This window comes from Notechis scutatus, chromosome 1, assembly GCF_049901735.1.
Source record: "Notechis scutatus isolate UNSWTSFEM ecotype Mainland chromosome 1, rNotScu1.2, whole genome shotgun sequence".
In the NCBI taxonomy this organism is placed as follows: domain Eukaryota; kingdom Metazoa; phylum Chordata; class Lepidosauria; order Squamata; family Elapidae; genus Notechis; species Notechis scutatus.
This window is the reverse complement of record NC_142009.1, coordinates 63,708,138-63,723,739: the sequence shown is the minus strand read 5'-3', so window position 1 is coordinate 63,723,739 and position 15,602 is coordinate 63,708,138. Positions and strand designations below refer to the sequence as shown.

General features: G+C 39.2%; 1 protein-coding gene across 4 annotated transcripts in view; it reads left to right on the top strand.

The window, feature by feature from the left end:
* TMEM63B (transmembrane protein 63B) overlaps positions 1–15,602 on the top strand; it is a 92,122-nt gene that overhangs the window by 71,835 nt on the left and 4,685 nt on the right. For all 4 annotated transcript variants that reach the window (XM_087965873.1, XM_087965872.1, XM_026681159.2 and 1 more), the window contains 15 exons: positions 365–416; positions 586–694; positions 1,090–1,160; positions 1,634–1,714; positions 4,213–4,336; positions 4,880–5,013; positions 6,087–6,224; positions 6,496–6,649; positions 8,352–8,458; positions 9,149–9,235; positions 11,043–11,108; positions 11,985–12,147; positions 12,299–12,404; positions 13,222–13,389; positions 14,891–15,006. In XM_087965873.1, the coding sequence (XP_087821999.1) occupies positions 365–416; positions 586–694; positions 1,090–1,160; positions 1,634–1,714; positions 4,213–4,336; positions 4,880–5,013; positions 6,087–6,224; positions 6,496–6,649; positions 8,352–8,458; positions 9,149–9,235; positions 11,043–11,108; positions 11,985–12,147; positions 12,299–12,404; positions 13,222–13,389; positions 14,891–15,006 (1,676 nt within the window). The remainder of the gene's footprint in view (positions 1–364; positions 417–585; positions 695–1,089; positions 1,161–1,633; positions 1,715–4,212; positions 4,337–4,879; positions 5,014–6,086; positions 6,225–6,495; positions 6,650–8,351; positions 8,459–9,148; positions 9,236–11,042; positions 11,109–11,984; positions 12,148–12,298; positions 12,405–13,221; positions 13,390–14,890; positions 15,007–15,602) is intronic.

Below are 15,602 nucleotides of genomic sequence, written 5' to 3'. Positions count from 1 at the left end.
AAAAAAGCATCCTCATGAAGGACAATCTGGATTAGAGGAAATGTTTTCTCAATAATATTAGGAAATGCTTTTAATACTGAAACAGTTTATGATACTCTGGACTCCGGAGAGAAATTGGGAAGTTGCAGCTGGCACATAGAACACAGCTTTCTCATAGCTGAAGAATCTGTAGACTTTTTAAAGTCTTCTGATACCTTAAAGTAGATATCAGATGTTTTACATTATAATGAATTATTTATTACAAATCATTTGGAGCCTCTAAGATAAAAGCAAACTATTTTTTTTTAAATTAAGTCAATAACCTAGTACATTCCTCTCTCTCTCCACCCTCCCTTTCACCTTTTTTTTTTTTTTTACTGTCCAGAAAATAACCCCTACAGTTTTGGCAGAACAACTATTGCTAACCTGAATTCTGGGTGAGTATGATCATTGAAGTGTTTCAAGATATTCTGTGTAGAACAAGGAAATATTATTCATGTTCTTTTAGGAAAAACCTCTCCAGAAGTCATGTGAGTTGGTCCTTCGCCAAATGAGCCATCCCCTAGCAGTGGTTAAACTCCATTCTCTTCTTTAATCTTAATGCAGGAATAACCTCTTATGGCTGCACACATCTTTTGCCTTCTTGTATTTGCTGTTAACCGTGTACAGCATGCGTCGCCACACTTCAAAGATGCGTTACAAGGAGGATGACTTGGTAAGTCTATGTGAGCCCTGGACCAATTGTCAACCCCCTACCATTCATTCCACTGTAAAATAACAGGAGTTGGGAATAGGCCAGGTCAATGTTAGTTCTCTTTGGGGTTTCTCCTCCTCAAAGGCTTGATGTGGAGGTGGAGACAAAGTATCAGATATACTTTAGCTTCTCCTTAAAGGCAGTTTCTTGAAGGTTCTTCCAGGTGAAACTTTTAATGAATGTCTCTTATCAGGAGCCATTGTCACTTGACTAATATCTGTCCCCCAATGAGGAGGATGTGGGACTCACAGTTCCTTGACGAACATTCCATAAAGATGTTCATTAAGTTTCCAGGAGTTCAGCTTCTTTGGGAAGAAATATTATTTTGTTTATTTGTTATTTTATATCTGTTCCAGGTGAAACGGACTCTCTTCATAAATGGCATCTCAAAATATGCAGAACCTGAAAAGATCAAAAAGCATTTTGAGTAAGTCTCTCATTCGCCATCCTGTCAAGGAGAAAAGGCTCTGGTATCTTTTTAGCGTACAGTTGTAACCCATTCAACCAACAGGAATAAGAAACCTGTGACCTTCAGGTTTTTGGATTCTACCTCTCAGGCTTCCTGACCAGGAAAACAGGATGGGGATATTGTGGCTTAATAACATTAAGAAGGTGGCAGATGCCTCATTAATACAATAAAGAGCTGGTTTAGATAGAAGTGATTTCTATTCCGTGTAATAGAAATGAAGGATATGGTTAATCTTCTGTTCCATTTCCTCTGTTTCTTTTTCTTTTCCACATCAGAAAGAAAACATTTCAAGAGCAAAAGCAAAGGGTGTTGTTCCTTTTCAGGATCAGAAGCACAACTACGATCTTCCGTAGGAATCCTTGAAATTTTGCTCATTCTTCAGGAATCTAATAAGCCTCTCTGGGCATCTTTTCTTTTTCTTTTTTTTGCAGGGAGGCCTATGCAAATTGCACAGTGCTGGAAGCACGGCCATGCTATGATGTAGCCCGGCTGATGTTCCTTGATGCAGAAAGGTACAGAACTTGGAGCTTTCTCAACACCTAGGGGCAATTGCTGGTGGCTGCAAGGAGCAGTTTGATAAAAAAAATTGAGCATAGCTGAATCGCATATGTGAGCAGGAAGTTTTCTGGGGTTTTATGAGAAACGTTAGGATTTATTTTGTTCCTTCAATTATGTTAACTCTATGGTGTCTGCTATGGTTTTAATGATTCTTACCTCAAAGTGATGTAAAATTATGCCACCCATGTTAAGTCATACAACAATGTTGTAGTTAGAAGAGGTTCTGGAAGTGGAACAAAAAGGAGTGTGTGTGTGTGTCTTGGGGGCAATTACATTGCCTTACCACTGTTGGGAGCAATTAAATTCAATGGAGGAGCATTCTGAGAGTTTCAATTTTAATGTATCTGGAGAGTGCCATATTGTGGAAGTCTTTGCTACTATTGTCCAAGGTGACATCTGCAGTAAAAAGCCTCATCCATTTTTAGTATTCTTAATAATGAATCTTGTATTCAGTGGGGAGATAAAGGTGTTGGTTCTGGTAGACAGCATTAGGAAATAAAGAGCAAAATACAGTTGGGTGAGTATTGGGCAGCAAATAGGGCAAAGTTGGAGCCTATATTCAATCAGGAATAAACTGGAACCAGTTCATTCCAGTACATGGCTCTAATCAGTGGTGGGTTTCAAAGAGGTTTACCACCAGTTCGGTGGGCATGGCTTGGTGGGTGTGCTTTGCGCGCGCATGTGCCAAACATGCACTTTGCGCATGTGCAGAGGCTTTCCTATTCACCTTCTGCAATCCCTGTAGCTTCAACAGCTGATGTGTGGCAATCTGCTGTGCCACGCAAAGCAGTTGCGCTTCAAAAGCAGGGAATAAAGGTCAGTATGGAAGCCTGGGAGGGCAAGTGGGCCCAACAGCAGAGCATTGGAGAGAACCGGTTTGGTCTTGGCTGATCAACCGGGCCGAACCAGTAGAATAGCATCACTAGCTCTAATAGACGGTGAGGTTAATTCTGAATAACAGGAGGAAAAAGCCAATGGTCAGATAAAAGAAATCTCAGTCCAAAGTAGGAATATAATGTCTCAGATTTAACCTCTTTGGTAAAGGCAAGGAGGGAAAGGCACATTCAGAGTTGCAAGATTCTGTTACTGTAACCTCATAATAAAAATAGTTTTAATATTCATGATATTGGCATTCATATCTGTTTTATCACAAAAGGCTGACAATGACATAGCATTTAGCAATAGTACTTAGACTTATATACTGCTTCATGCTGCTTTACAGCCCTCTTTAAGCGGTTTACAGAGTCAGCATATTGCCCCAACAATCTGGGTCCTCATTCTACTGACCTCTAAAGACTGGAAGGCTGAGTCAACCTTGAGCTGGTGAGACTCGAACTGCTGGCAGTGAGCTGAATTAGCCTGCAATACTGCATTCTAGCCACTGTGCCACCCTCCACTGTGCCACCAAGAACTCTTAATCAAAATCAAGTGATATTTAGAACGTTCTATGAGTGATGAACCCAAATTCAGAAACTGTTGAGATATTGGATGCAACCAAAGTGGAAGAATGCATTTGATATATTCTCTGGAAAAACATTGTGCTTATCTTTCTAGTTATAATGAAGCTTTTCAGCTACCCCTGAAAAGCAGAATAACAGTAATCTCATGGTCTATAAAGGGTTAATTGGTTTCCCAGTCATTATTAGAGATCCAGTAACAAAGTGGAATGTATTCATTTATGAATTAGTTGGAAACTATATCAAAAATAAAGTTATATGTAATCAATGAAAACTCAGTACCCAAATAAAATAAAATTTAACTGTAAGTCAAATCACTGACTACACCTTAAAACGAGCACAGTACTATAAAAAAGATTAAACCTAATCTTAAAATAAGAAAATGCCAGGCCTCCCACCATATATAGATACTCATGTTTTTTGAGTCACCACAGCAGTCTATCCTAATCTAGTCCAAACATTTTCTCAACTAGGAGCCCTCTATGGCATAAACCACTCCTTCCTCTGTTAAATGTCATTTAATTCATTGAAATAGTTACCGTTGTTTTCCTTTCCCAGTTCATATGTTTATTTAGTTTTAGAAGTGCCCAGGTATTGCTCCATAATAGTTGGGTAAAGTTAACATTTAAAAATGTAATGAATTAGATTGTCCAATATCAGTTCCCAGCACACACAAAATCCTTCTTGAGCTGGTATGCCAGAAAATTGGCTGGTTTGCCCTATGGCATTCACTTGCTGTAAATGCAGATTGGTAAAAGCTTTCTGTTTCCCCACTGAAGGCTGTATATTAAGAAAAGACACTAAAGTGCAGAAATTTGTATTGGCAACCCAGAGACTAGTGGGATCATTTTACTGCAGCAGAAGTACATGCAGATAAATGCCAATGAAATATTGCTGTCTCACCACACTTAGCCTATGCATAGGCTTACTTTGACTTGCAATGATCACCGCTCCCTGTTCTGAATGTCCGCTTTTCTCATAATCTTTTGTTTCAGGAAAAAGGCAGAACGTGGAAAAATCTACTTTACCAATCTGCAGACCAAGGAGAACACCCCCTCAATGATCAACCCAAAGCCCTGCGGCCATCTATGCTGTTGTGCTATCAAATGCTGTGAAGAGGTGCAAAGAAGGGCTGGTTAACAGCAGGAGATGGCGGGATGGTGTTAGGGAATAGCATTAAAAAAGAAAATCCAGAGAAGCTCTTTGCCCTGAACTGATGTCACTGCCTGACATTTATTGCTTGTGCACGCAGGGAAAATAATTTGAGATCAGTTACCAGAACTTCTTCTTGTTTTATGCCATTACTGAGAACCTTCTGGAGATAAATGCGTATCAATTTCAGTTGCTGATTATTCGGTGTATTATCATTGATGACAGAGAGTTTGTATCTATCTTAATCAAAATAGTCCTTATCAAAATGGATCAGAATCTAATTATGCCATTTTTATTCCCACAACAAACCTAAGCTAATGGACAGTTATTTGCCCTCTAACATACTTCTTAAATGGTTTGCATTTAATGGGCTGTGAAATATTAAGGTGATCAATAATTCTCATTTCTTGGGCAGATCACTGAGGAAATGCAATATTGTTATGTGTTGGGCTAATGATGTAGGATACCTACTTTGGGACTAAGGCTATTGCTTTGTGGATACTTATGTAGGTGGAAGCCATTGAGTACTACACCAGACTGGAGGAGAAGCTGAAAGAGGACTATAAGAAGGAAAAGGAAAACGTCAATGAGAAACCACTGGGCATGGCCTTTGTGACTTTCCATAATGAGGCCATAACAGCTATGTAAGTGCGTGGAGGTCAGGCTGGAGAAACTTTTCACTTGCAGAAAAGAAGAAGGTGGGAAACCATCAAACTAGCCAAGCTAAGATCCCAATATCTTGGTCCCTGAGATACTCACAAATAAAGAGATGGTCAGCAGTGAGGACAAATGGCAAGCCCACAATCTTGGGTTTTTTTATACATTCATTTATGTTTGATTTTTTCCCCCAGATTGTTATGTAGCTATGTTTATACCTCACATGGAGTCACATCTGTGTAAGCCATATAAATATAGTAAATAAATAAATAATGACAAGCATCAGAGAACTTGTCTAACACTTAGCAGAAAACCCATCTTCAGTACAAATATCAAATCCCCCACCCTTCAAAGCATCAGTGTTTAGGGATAAGACACTCAAAATATACTACAGCTTGGGAAAAATTGTATAATTGGATGAAGAAGAAAAACCAGGAAATTAAAAGATAAGGAATGAAGTGGTTAAACTAAGAGCATATACCAAAAATAGAAAATGAATATTAATAAAATTATTTTCAATAAACGATCACACCATCTTAGCTGATAAGAAATATATATGGTTTATGTCAATATTTGTATTTGTATATTGGTTTCATTTGCAACGAAACGTATCTTATACACTGTATATATTTTTCTTTTTAATCTTTAATAAAGTTTATTTTAAAATTAAAATAAAATAAAATAAAAGCACCAGTGTTACTTCATTCTGCAGTAGATCATGTGCATTAATTAGTCCAAGCACAATTGGACATTATTGCAATTTCAGGACGGCTCCAAATTCTACAATTCAGTTTACAACAGTCTTTAAAACTGTTGCCAGCTTATTTCATTGACTTACATCTGAGTGGAAAGGAGAAAAAGTAAGGGAGGTGGTGGTGTTTTTTTTTACACAACACCTCCAAACTTCATGATTTTCTGAAGTTCTCTCTTAAATCATGTTATTTTTTTATTTTTTGTTCTAATTTCTAATAAAATATTTTAAATAGTTATCGTCACATCACAGAAACGTATAAAGGCCTCTGATCGCTTCCTTATCTGTTTCCTCTCCACTTTCTTCCAGAATCCTTAAAGACTTCAATGCTTGCAAGTGCCAGGGCTGCAAGTGTCGTGGGGAGCCCAAGTCGTCTTCATGCAGCGAGTCTCTCCACATCTCCAATTGGGCAGTCTCCTATGCACCTGACCCTCAAAACATCTACTGGTAAGTTGGCCCACAAAGGGGGACTCAATACGTCTTTGTGCTTCTTGTAGGCGGGTTGAGAGTGCCAATAAGAGGGATCCTTCCCCTGGAACTTTAGAAGGGGCTCAGGCCATTGGTAATATTGTCCATGAACAGGCTTAACTTTTTAAAGTGGAGTTCAGCAATAGATAGGGTGGCCAGGATATCATCCTAAAATGCAGTCCCACCTCCCATAATTGGCACTGGATTCTTCCACGCTTAAAAGAGTTTCTTCGTGTTGTCTCTCCTCCAGGGAGCATCTCTCGATACGTGGCTTCTTCTGGTGGTTCCGCTGCCTGATCATCAACGTGGTGCTCTTCATCTTGCTGTTCTTTCTCACCACGCCTGCCATTATCATCACCACAATGGACAAGTTCAATGTCACTAAGCCGGTTGAATACCTGAACGTAAGATCTTGACCATAGGAGGAGGCTTCTAATGAAGATCTTCCCTTGTCCTGCTAAGTTTAGAGCAAAAGCAGCATAGATATTTCAGCATAGTTCAGGGACGGGGACACGGACACACACACACACACACACACACACACACACACACACGCACCTCTTTCTGTAGGTTTGAACCTGATCTTTCAGCACCTGGCTTTTGAAAGGAAAACAGAGGAAGAGCCTGCCAGAAGTCACTCTGTAATCGCAACCAGTGAAATGGCAAGGATATGTAAGGGAGTCTATATTGTTAGCAGTGATAATCAGAGTTAAAGGACTGCAGGAGTCATTCTTGGCTGATATGTTAGAGTTCTACTAGTGGTTTTTAAATTGTTGCTGAACTCAGTTTGGTTTTTTTCATTTTTGAATATCAATGAGAAATAGGCTCAAACTGGTTTAGCAATATTGTTCTTCCCTCTGTAATTACTGACTGAATGTATAAAGGCAGATAGATAACTCCACAAAGCATCCATACAAAGTCTTTTTATTGGTTCATCAGGCATCCTCAAGATAACTCACAGTTACGTTGAGATTCATCTCAATGTCCAGTTCTCTGCATAGCTGCACTTTATGGTGTAAAAAGATGGTAATCTCTCATCCTGATAATGATAGAACAAAGGGTGAGGCACCAGCATGCTCCCAACCCACCAAGGGTCAATTCAGTGACCAATCAGGATTACAGAATTACAGATGTGGCCACATGACATGGACTACATTTCTCAGGATACCTTAACTACATTTACCATGATGCATTCCCTTAAGGGGACAGCTCCCAATTCCTAACTAACTATCCTACCTCCATTAACTATATACTGGCTAGACAGCACATATATATATATAATGATATCAATGTACATATATGCTTTAAGCACTAATGTGCTGCATTAAGAGCATTTCAGTTGTCATTCATTTGTTGGAGTTCAAATAATTTAAAGTGGAATTCTGCTAGGTCCTCTAGACTGAATGTACTTTGCATTTATGGCCATTAAAATCCAAAACTGTAAAAGATCCACACATTTTACTGGATTGCAGAACTGATGTATTGATTTTCTCCTTTTTATGAAAAAAAGAATCATGTGTCTGAATTTAGATCTTCATCTGTTTGGTTCTATAACTCTGAAGTGTAATTTATACAAGTAAGCATAGTTCATGCTTAGAGTAGGATCCTAAAATAGGAGATGCCCCCATATTTTGCCAATAGGCAAAATATAGGGACTGTGATTTGTACAAATAAGTGCATTCTATCCTCCCATTGTAATTTGGGAAAATAAGCACTGTTGGGACCAGTTCTGCGTCCACACACCTGATTTTAGAAGGCAAGTACAAGATATACTCCATGATATATTCCATCACCAAATGTGAAAACCTTGTGTGTAAGAAATAGAATATGGTTTCAATGTGCATGCAGAAATCTCTTCATATGTGGTATAAATTTGTCACCCAAAGTTGGGGTTCTTAGATATTTTATGGCTCAGGATTTCTGCTTGCATATTGTGAGAGGGGAGCAAGCTACGACCTGCAAAGCTATTCTTTATCCTCTGATTTGTCCTTTTAAACTAGGACTGTGAATTACACTGTAGGGAAATTCCATCTAGAAATGTAATGTTCCGTGTTTTTCTACAAGTTGCTTGGAATAGATGAATTATTGTTTTATCTTTCTTACCAGAACCCTATCATCACCCAGTTCTTCCCTACTCTGTTACTGTGGTGCTTCTCTGCTTTGCTTCCTACAATTGTGTATTATTCAGCATTCTTTGAAGCCCACTGGACTAGGTAAGATGGAAAATAAAATTGAAGTTATTAGAATTTAATTCTTGCTTATTATTTTTCTTCCTCGCAACCACAATATCATACTCTGGGTTGTTTTTTAAATTTAAAATTATTTCTATGGACTTATACATTGGGTATAACCTCTGAAAATAAATTTAAGAGAGGCTGTCAACTTTTCTTCAGTTTTACTATTGGGAAAAATAACAAGGTGATCTTGTAATAAGCATTCCTTCTGGGAATATTTTGAAAAATAAAAAAAAATACAATTGATCTGCTGTACATGTTGAAACATGGTTTGTTGCAATGCTGTGTTCAGTCTATACCTGCAAACTCAAAATGGAGAGTTTTAAGATATGAAGTAAATACATTCAATAATAAGATGTTTGGTTCACAAAAAAAGTATTTTGTGTATGAGTATACTCATCTCTTCATATCACTTTTAAGATAACTTGGAATTCAGCTCTATATCAATATTATTAGTCTTCTAGAAATATCTTTTCTTTAGGATTTGCTTTTTAAAAATCTTGCTCTGTTGCTTAGCATCATTATAATGTATATTTATCATGGGCCACTGTTTCAGTGGCGCTCTGTATTTGTATTGTGCATTGCACTATCATATGGCTTTTCTTTCTCAAAAGCTACTGGAAGTAACCATATGCATTATAAATCTACTAATATTCTTTGTGCCACTAGGTCTGGAGAGAACAGGACAACCATGCACAAGTGTTACACTTTCCTCATCTTCATGGTCTTGTTGCTGCCCTCACTGGGCCTCAGCAGGTAATTACTAGGATACTGAATAGCATAGAGCAGTGGCCCCCAACCTTTTTTATCCCACGGCCCGGTACCGGCATCAGCACACACGACCAAGGCAAGGCGAGCCAAGCGACCGGCCAGCCAGCCGTCCCCCGCTTCTCCCTGCCACCTTCAACTCCTCCTTTGTACCTTTGTCAATGGGCTTTTCGGGCTCTTTCTTAATCTGCTCCTAACACGAGACTCCACCGCCATCGGGACGGCTCTTCGTTCGAAGCCGCCCCCCCCCCCTCGACGAAACTAAGGCACGAGGATTCCTTCAGCACCCAAACACCGCTTTCCAACCGACGACTGACAAGCTCACCCGGAAGCACTTTCTCAAGTGCCGTCGAAACAAGATGGCGGCGCCCACTTCTTTGCGGCCCGGTAAAAAATGATCCACGGACCGGTACCGGTCCGGGGCCCGGTGGTTGGGGACCACTGGCATACAGTATACTCAATTTTACTTATACTGCTGTTGTTCAAACAATTTAAAAAAATCAAGTCACCCACATTGAACTGAAGAGGTAGAACTAAAAAAAAAAAAGCATGGTGGCACAGTGGTTAGAATGCAGTATTGCAAGCTAATTCTGCCGATTGACAGCAGTTCAGTCCTCACCGGCTCAAAGTTGACTCAGCCATCCATCCTTCTAAGGTTGATAAAACGAGGACCCAGATGGTTGGGGCAATATGCTATATAAACCACTTTGAGAGACCTGTAAAGTACTATGAAGCAGTATATAAATGCTATTACTATTGCTAAAAAAGTAGTAGAAGATACTTTATAATGTTCTATATAGCAATACAATTCCACAATGTGTTGCAGTGATCACTAGTTCAAGTCAGCTAATAATGTCAGTCTTCCCAGATAGACAAAAAATAAAAAATAATCAGATGAGCTACTGTTACTTTACCTTAAATCTACATTAAGAGAATCTTGCTAATCTGAAAGTACATATCTCAAGCTTTACTCAAGCCTGAGAAGTTTTGGCAGGTCCCTTCTAAGCCTGTTTCTCTGCCTATTTTGCAGCTCAGAGTTGTAGCTCTATTATTTGATTAACTAATTATTCCCTAGGCATAATTTTTTGTCCCATTTCTCAACTTCTTCCTCACATACTATTACAAATATGGTTGATATCTCTCAGCTTCTAGAGATAATTCCTCTCCTGTGATTAAAGTTTCCTGTGCTGCCTGTGATGAATTCATTCCAATTCTTTATATGCTGATTTCCAGTCCATTATTCCAAATGTTAAGTGTCAAAGTTGCTTTCAAATCATCTGAGGCTGTATAACTTACCAAACATCAGGAGGAACTACTTTTTCCAAAGTTGACAATATTTTGGATTATCAGGAAAGGCAGGCTGCTAAATGAAAAGCAGTCAAAATAGCTGCTAATTTTCATAAAGGAACAGTAGCAGATTTCCTGCAGTCTCACAGTAGCATCCATTAAATGTGGATATAATTTTTATACTGGAGTGGAGGCCAACAACTTGAAGCCTCGTAAGGAAGAAATACAGTGATTAGGTAGTTTTTAGTTCCAGACAAGATAGTCCTCTGCGAGATGCCAGAGCTTTGACTAGTTTTCTTAGATGCTTTCCTAATTCACTGAACTATAATAAAGAGGAGGAGGAACAGCATAATTAGACTTGCAACTTTTGTTATAGCCAGTTTTAATAATAATTGTAATAATTTAGCATTCCTATGAAGTTAATTTTCTGCTTTGATCCATATAGTGATAATTACTTGATAATTACATCTTGATAATTACATCTTTCTTTCTATATTTCTCTTCCTAGTCTGGATGTGTTTTTCCGCTGGCTCTTTGATAAAAAGTTCCTGGCTGAAGCTGCTGTAAGATTTGAGTAAGTCTTAAAATGTTTTAAGAATACACTACAGTACAATAATAATAGGAATTTGCTCTTTTCACATCCTGCTTTCCTCAAGAAGCATCTTCCAGGACAGGGAGGAACCATTGTTATAGAATACCATACGTTTTATGAGATGTTAAGTGACTTCCTCAGTTCCCTCTTCTGGAGGTAGTAACTTCTCTATTTTTACAGAATGCATCTTATGTAGCATTTTTTATTAAGAGTCACCATCATGGAGATAATACCTAATCAACTTCATCCTAGATGGAACATATCAGGGCAGGCACATCGCCCTAATATCTGATTACAAACCTCACTTTCCTTTTTTTTAAACTATCACATGCAACTCTTACTTTTTTCATCCTCCCAGTAACTATTTTTCCTTAAATTGTTGAAGGATGTATTCTGAGTATAAAGCATCTATGGGAAGTCAAGATGGCTCTGTAGACATAGGTGTTTCCAAAAATATTAAAGAACAAAACAAAATTACTGTATTCAAACACATGACAACATACATATTTCCAGGAGCTTCAGATGTAATAGCATTGTAGTAGTGAATTATGTAATGGACAGCAATAAAATAACATAGCAAGGTTTTTAATTTGCCAAGAAGCTTCCATGAGTGGTTTGTTATTCCCTTTGTTATTGAGGATGATTTTTTTTCAGTTTCACAGGCTGGTCTGCACTCATACATTTCTCGCTGACCTCCGTGATGTAATTTAGCTTTTTCCAAGTCAGCCAATGTCAGTTAAGTGCTAACACCTGGTGTGACAGTATATTAACCTCTGCATTCAAGATTGCTAACCATCATCCTATTTGGGCATCCTCTGTGCTCAGATTGCCAAGTTGCTTTTGCCTCTGTTTTCCCAGATGCGTTTTCTTACCTGACAATGGGGCCTTCTTTGTGAACTATGTAATAGCTTCTGCATTCATCGGAAACGCCATGGATTTGCTGCGGATCCCTGGCTTGCTTATGTACATGATTCGGCTTTGTCTTGCCCGCTCAGCTGCTGAACGCAGGAATGTCAAAAGGGTAAGTCAGTTGGGCAAGGGAAGAGCAATCCCTGTTATGTACCCAAAGGCTGGGGTAAGTGTAAAGTGACTATCACCAAAAACAAGCAACAGGAAATTCTCACTGGTTTGTTTTTTTCATGTGCTGATAGGAATTCTATTTTCTTTTTTAGCATCAAGCTTATGAATTCCAGTTTGGGGCTGCTTATGCCTGGATGATGTGTGTCTTCACTGTGGTTATGACTTATAGCATCACATGCCCCATCATTGTTCCCTTTGGTAGGTATTAACACATCTCCTTAGCTTTCTTGTAGCTAGTAGCATATTGATAAGTAGGTATATATATAGCTACATTCATCTTCATCATGGATCATTAATGAGACTTTGGATCTGGGTTACCTTCTCAACTGGCTTTTCTGAGTAGAGTTTGCCCATCCAGTAAGAACCAGTAGGGAGAGATTGCTGTGGGACTTGATCCCAGGGACGAGGCTTCTTAATGGTAGGCCCCTTGCCTGGAGCACCAAGCAGAGGGTACCAAGAAAACAGGGTGGATAACCCCATCCATCCTTGTGACCTGCAGGACTATTTGCCTATGGAGGTTGTCATCCAGGTCATGGTTGTCCCAAAGGTGCTTTTTCAAGAGGCAATTGGACTTCCTGTTTTTCTTTGATGACATTTCGCTTCTTATCCAAGAACCTTTTTCAAGAGCCGAAGAAGCTTCTCGGATAAGAAGCAAAATGTCTTCAAAGAAAAACCAGAAAGTCCAGTTGCCTCTTGAAAAAAGCACCTTTGGGATTGCAAGACTGTTATGATCTGAGACTTCAGCAGGACCTCTGGGGATGGAGTTGTAAAATGTCAGCCTGAGGATTGGCATCATAATAGCGTGTGGTTCGGGAGAGGAGTTGGATGTTTTTAATCTAATTGTTGTATTTATGCAATTGTAATCTGTTTCAAGTTGGTTTTAATTGGAGTGTAAATAAAATAAAGAAAATGCATTGATTTCTTCTGATTGATGTACCTTCTAAAGAAAGGGATGCTTCCCAACCCTTACTTGATTAAGAATCTAGCTAATACATTATTTTCTCTCTTCGCTTAGGTCTGATGTATATGTTACTGAAGCACTTGGTAGACAGATACAACCTCTATTACGCTTACCTACCAGCCAAACTGGATAAGAAGATTCATTCAGGAGCTGTGAATCAGGTGGTGGCAGCACCTATCCTATGCCTCTTTTGGCTCCTTTTCTTCTCTACTGTGCGCACAGGTGAGATAAATTTACAGGGGCTTGTGGGGTTTAGGTTTTTATGTCCACCATCGTTTCTAACCTATATAGTACAAGCAACATGGTGAGCAGCTATACTAGCAGTGTAAATAGAGCCACCTTCTGATCTTCACAAAGAGCAATTGAAGGAGCAAACGGATTCCATTATTCTAGTACCTTCTGTCACCTGGTGCCTTCTAAATGTATTCGGTCAACTTGCAACAGTCAGCTTGGTCTACAAGTTGTAACACAGATATCCTTTAGAGAGTCAGAAATGACTGGGCTGAGAAAGGCAGTAGTACATTTGGGAATTAGGACATATAAAGAAACTTTAGGACATATAAAGAAAGGATAACAGGAGGAAGAATCTGAACTCAAACATCATTGCAGCATGCTAGAGCAAATCATAGGTCCAATTGATTTATCATCTATCAAGCCAACATGGCAATTAGATTAGGGCAAATCTTCCCCAGTTAGGGATCCATAAGATACCATATTTACCATTTGAGAGACAATTATTTTTATTTTCCACATATTTTCTATGTCTGTGTCCCATGTTACTTTCAGATGTTATTAGACACAGATGTTGCTCAGAGTGTCTTCAGCCATGTCCTGAAGTTCTTCCTCTATTATAGAATCTAGTGTTTGAACCTTTGTAAAATAGAAGCAGAAGAAGCAAACACAGAAGCTTCAGTTGCTGATATCCCTTCATCCGTTTCTCTTGAAATGCTGCATTTATTTGGGATTGCTTTTTGCCCATGCAGTATCACTTCTGATAATATTAAAGGGCAACATAGAACAATAGGATTGGGCAGGACCTTGGAGGTCATCCAGTCCAACTTCCTGCACAAGCAGGAGATTCTATACCATTTCAGACATGTGGCTGTCCAGTCTCTTCTTGAAAGCCTCCAATGAAGGAGCAATCCCAACATCTGAAGGCAAGCCATTCCATTGGTGGATTGTTCTCGCTATTATGAAATTTCTCCATAATTCTAGGTTGCTTCTCTGCTTGATTAATTTCCATCCATTGTTTGCTGACTTGCCTTCTGGTGCTTTGGTAAATAGTTTGTCCCCTTCATCTTTGTGATAGCCCCATAGCTCCTGCATTGTTAATGGAGCCCTCTGAAGGTTTGCTATAGAGTTGCTATTAGATTTTGTGGATCGCAAAAGACAATTTGGGGAAGGGGGAGAGATTCTATTGCTTATTGAGCAGTAGGAGTCTATGATCAAGAGAAACAGGAATGCCTAGATCAGGGGTGTCCAACCTTGGCAACTTTAAGCTTGGCTGGGGAATTCTGGGAGTTGAAGTCCTCCAGGCTTAAAGTTGCCAAGGTTGGACACCCCTGGCCTAGATGAAACGAACTGTACTTTCTCTGGCAGAGAACAGCAGATTCCCCTAACCTTTAGGCCATACCTGTTGTGAGAGAGCATTGAAGTAGAGTAACTATCGGGGTAAATCAGATTCATGTTGGCTAGTTTGACTGTTGTTATCTGGTTTCCATAGGATTCTTGGCTCTCACGTCCATGTTTACTTTCGTGGTTCTTGTCATCACTATTGTGATCTGCCTTTGTCACGTCTGCTTTGGACATTTCAAATACCTCAGTGCTCACAATTATAAGGTAACACTTTAAAATATATTCAGGGGAGGGATTTGGGACCAAGGAAGAGGTGTGAAATGGCTCGACTTTTGTGTGCAGTTTTTATTAATTTTTTTAATTGCATGTCTGTTTTTATGGTCTGTTTTGTTAGTCTCCCAGAGTTATTTGTTTAAGATATAAGTGTCCTAAATAAAGGAGAGTCGTATTTCTTGTGTACTCTCTACCTTGTATTTTCACTGAAGCAGAGGGGTGGAGTCTGTAATCTTGCAGTTTTCTGTTTTTGCCATCTTTATGCCCAGTCGGAAAAATACTAGACATCCTGTCCCTGCTATTTGCACTTGCTAGAAGAAGAGAAAGACTGGCTGTTCCCACTGGGAAGTTAAGAGTCTTTCCATGTGCAGTCTAGAAGTTCTGAGGCTTCTTACAGGGCAGGAAAGAAAAGCAGTGATGGGTTAGCTATGCATGTGAAGGTTGAACCATCCCTGCAGAGAATAATACTGGCACATGAACCTGCTAGATGGTTCTTTCATGATGGGAGCCCTGCAAGAAAAAAGAACAAATGCTAAATAGTCCAGAATAGATGGCGGGAGAAGTGATAGAAAGAGAAATTTCTATTT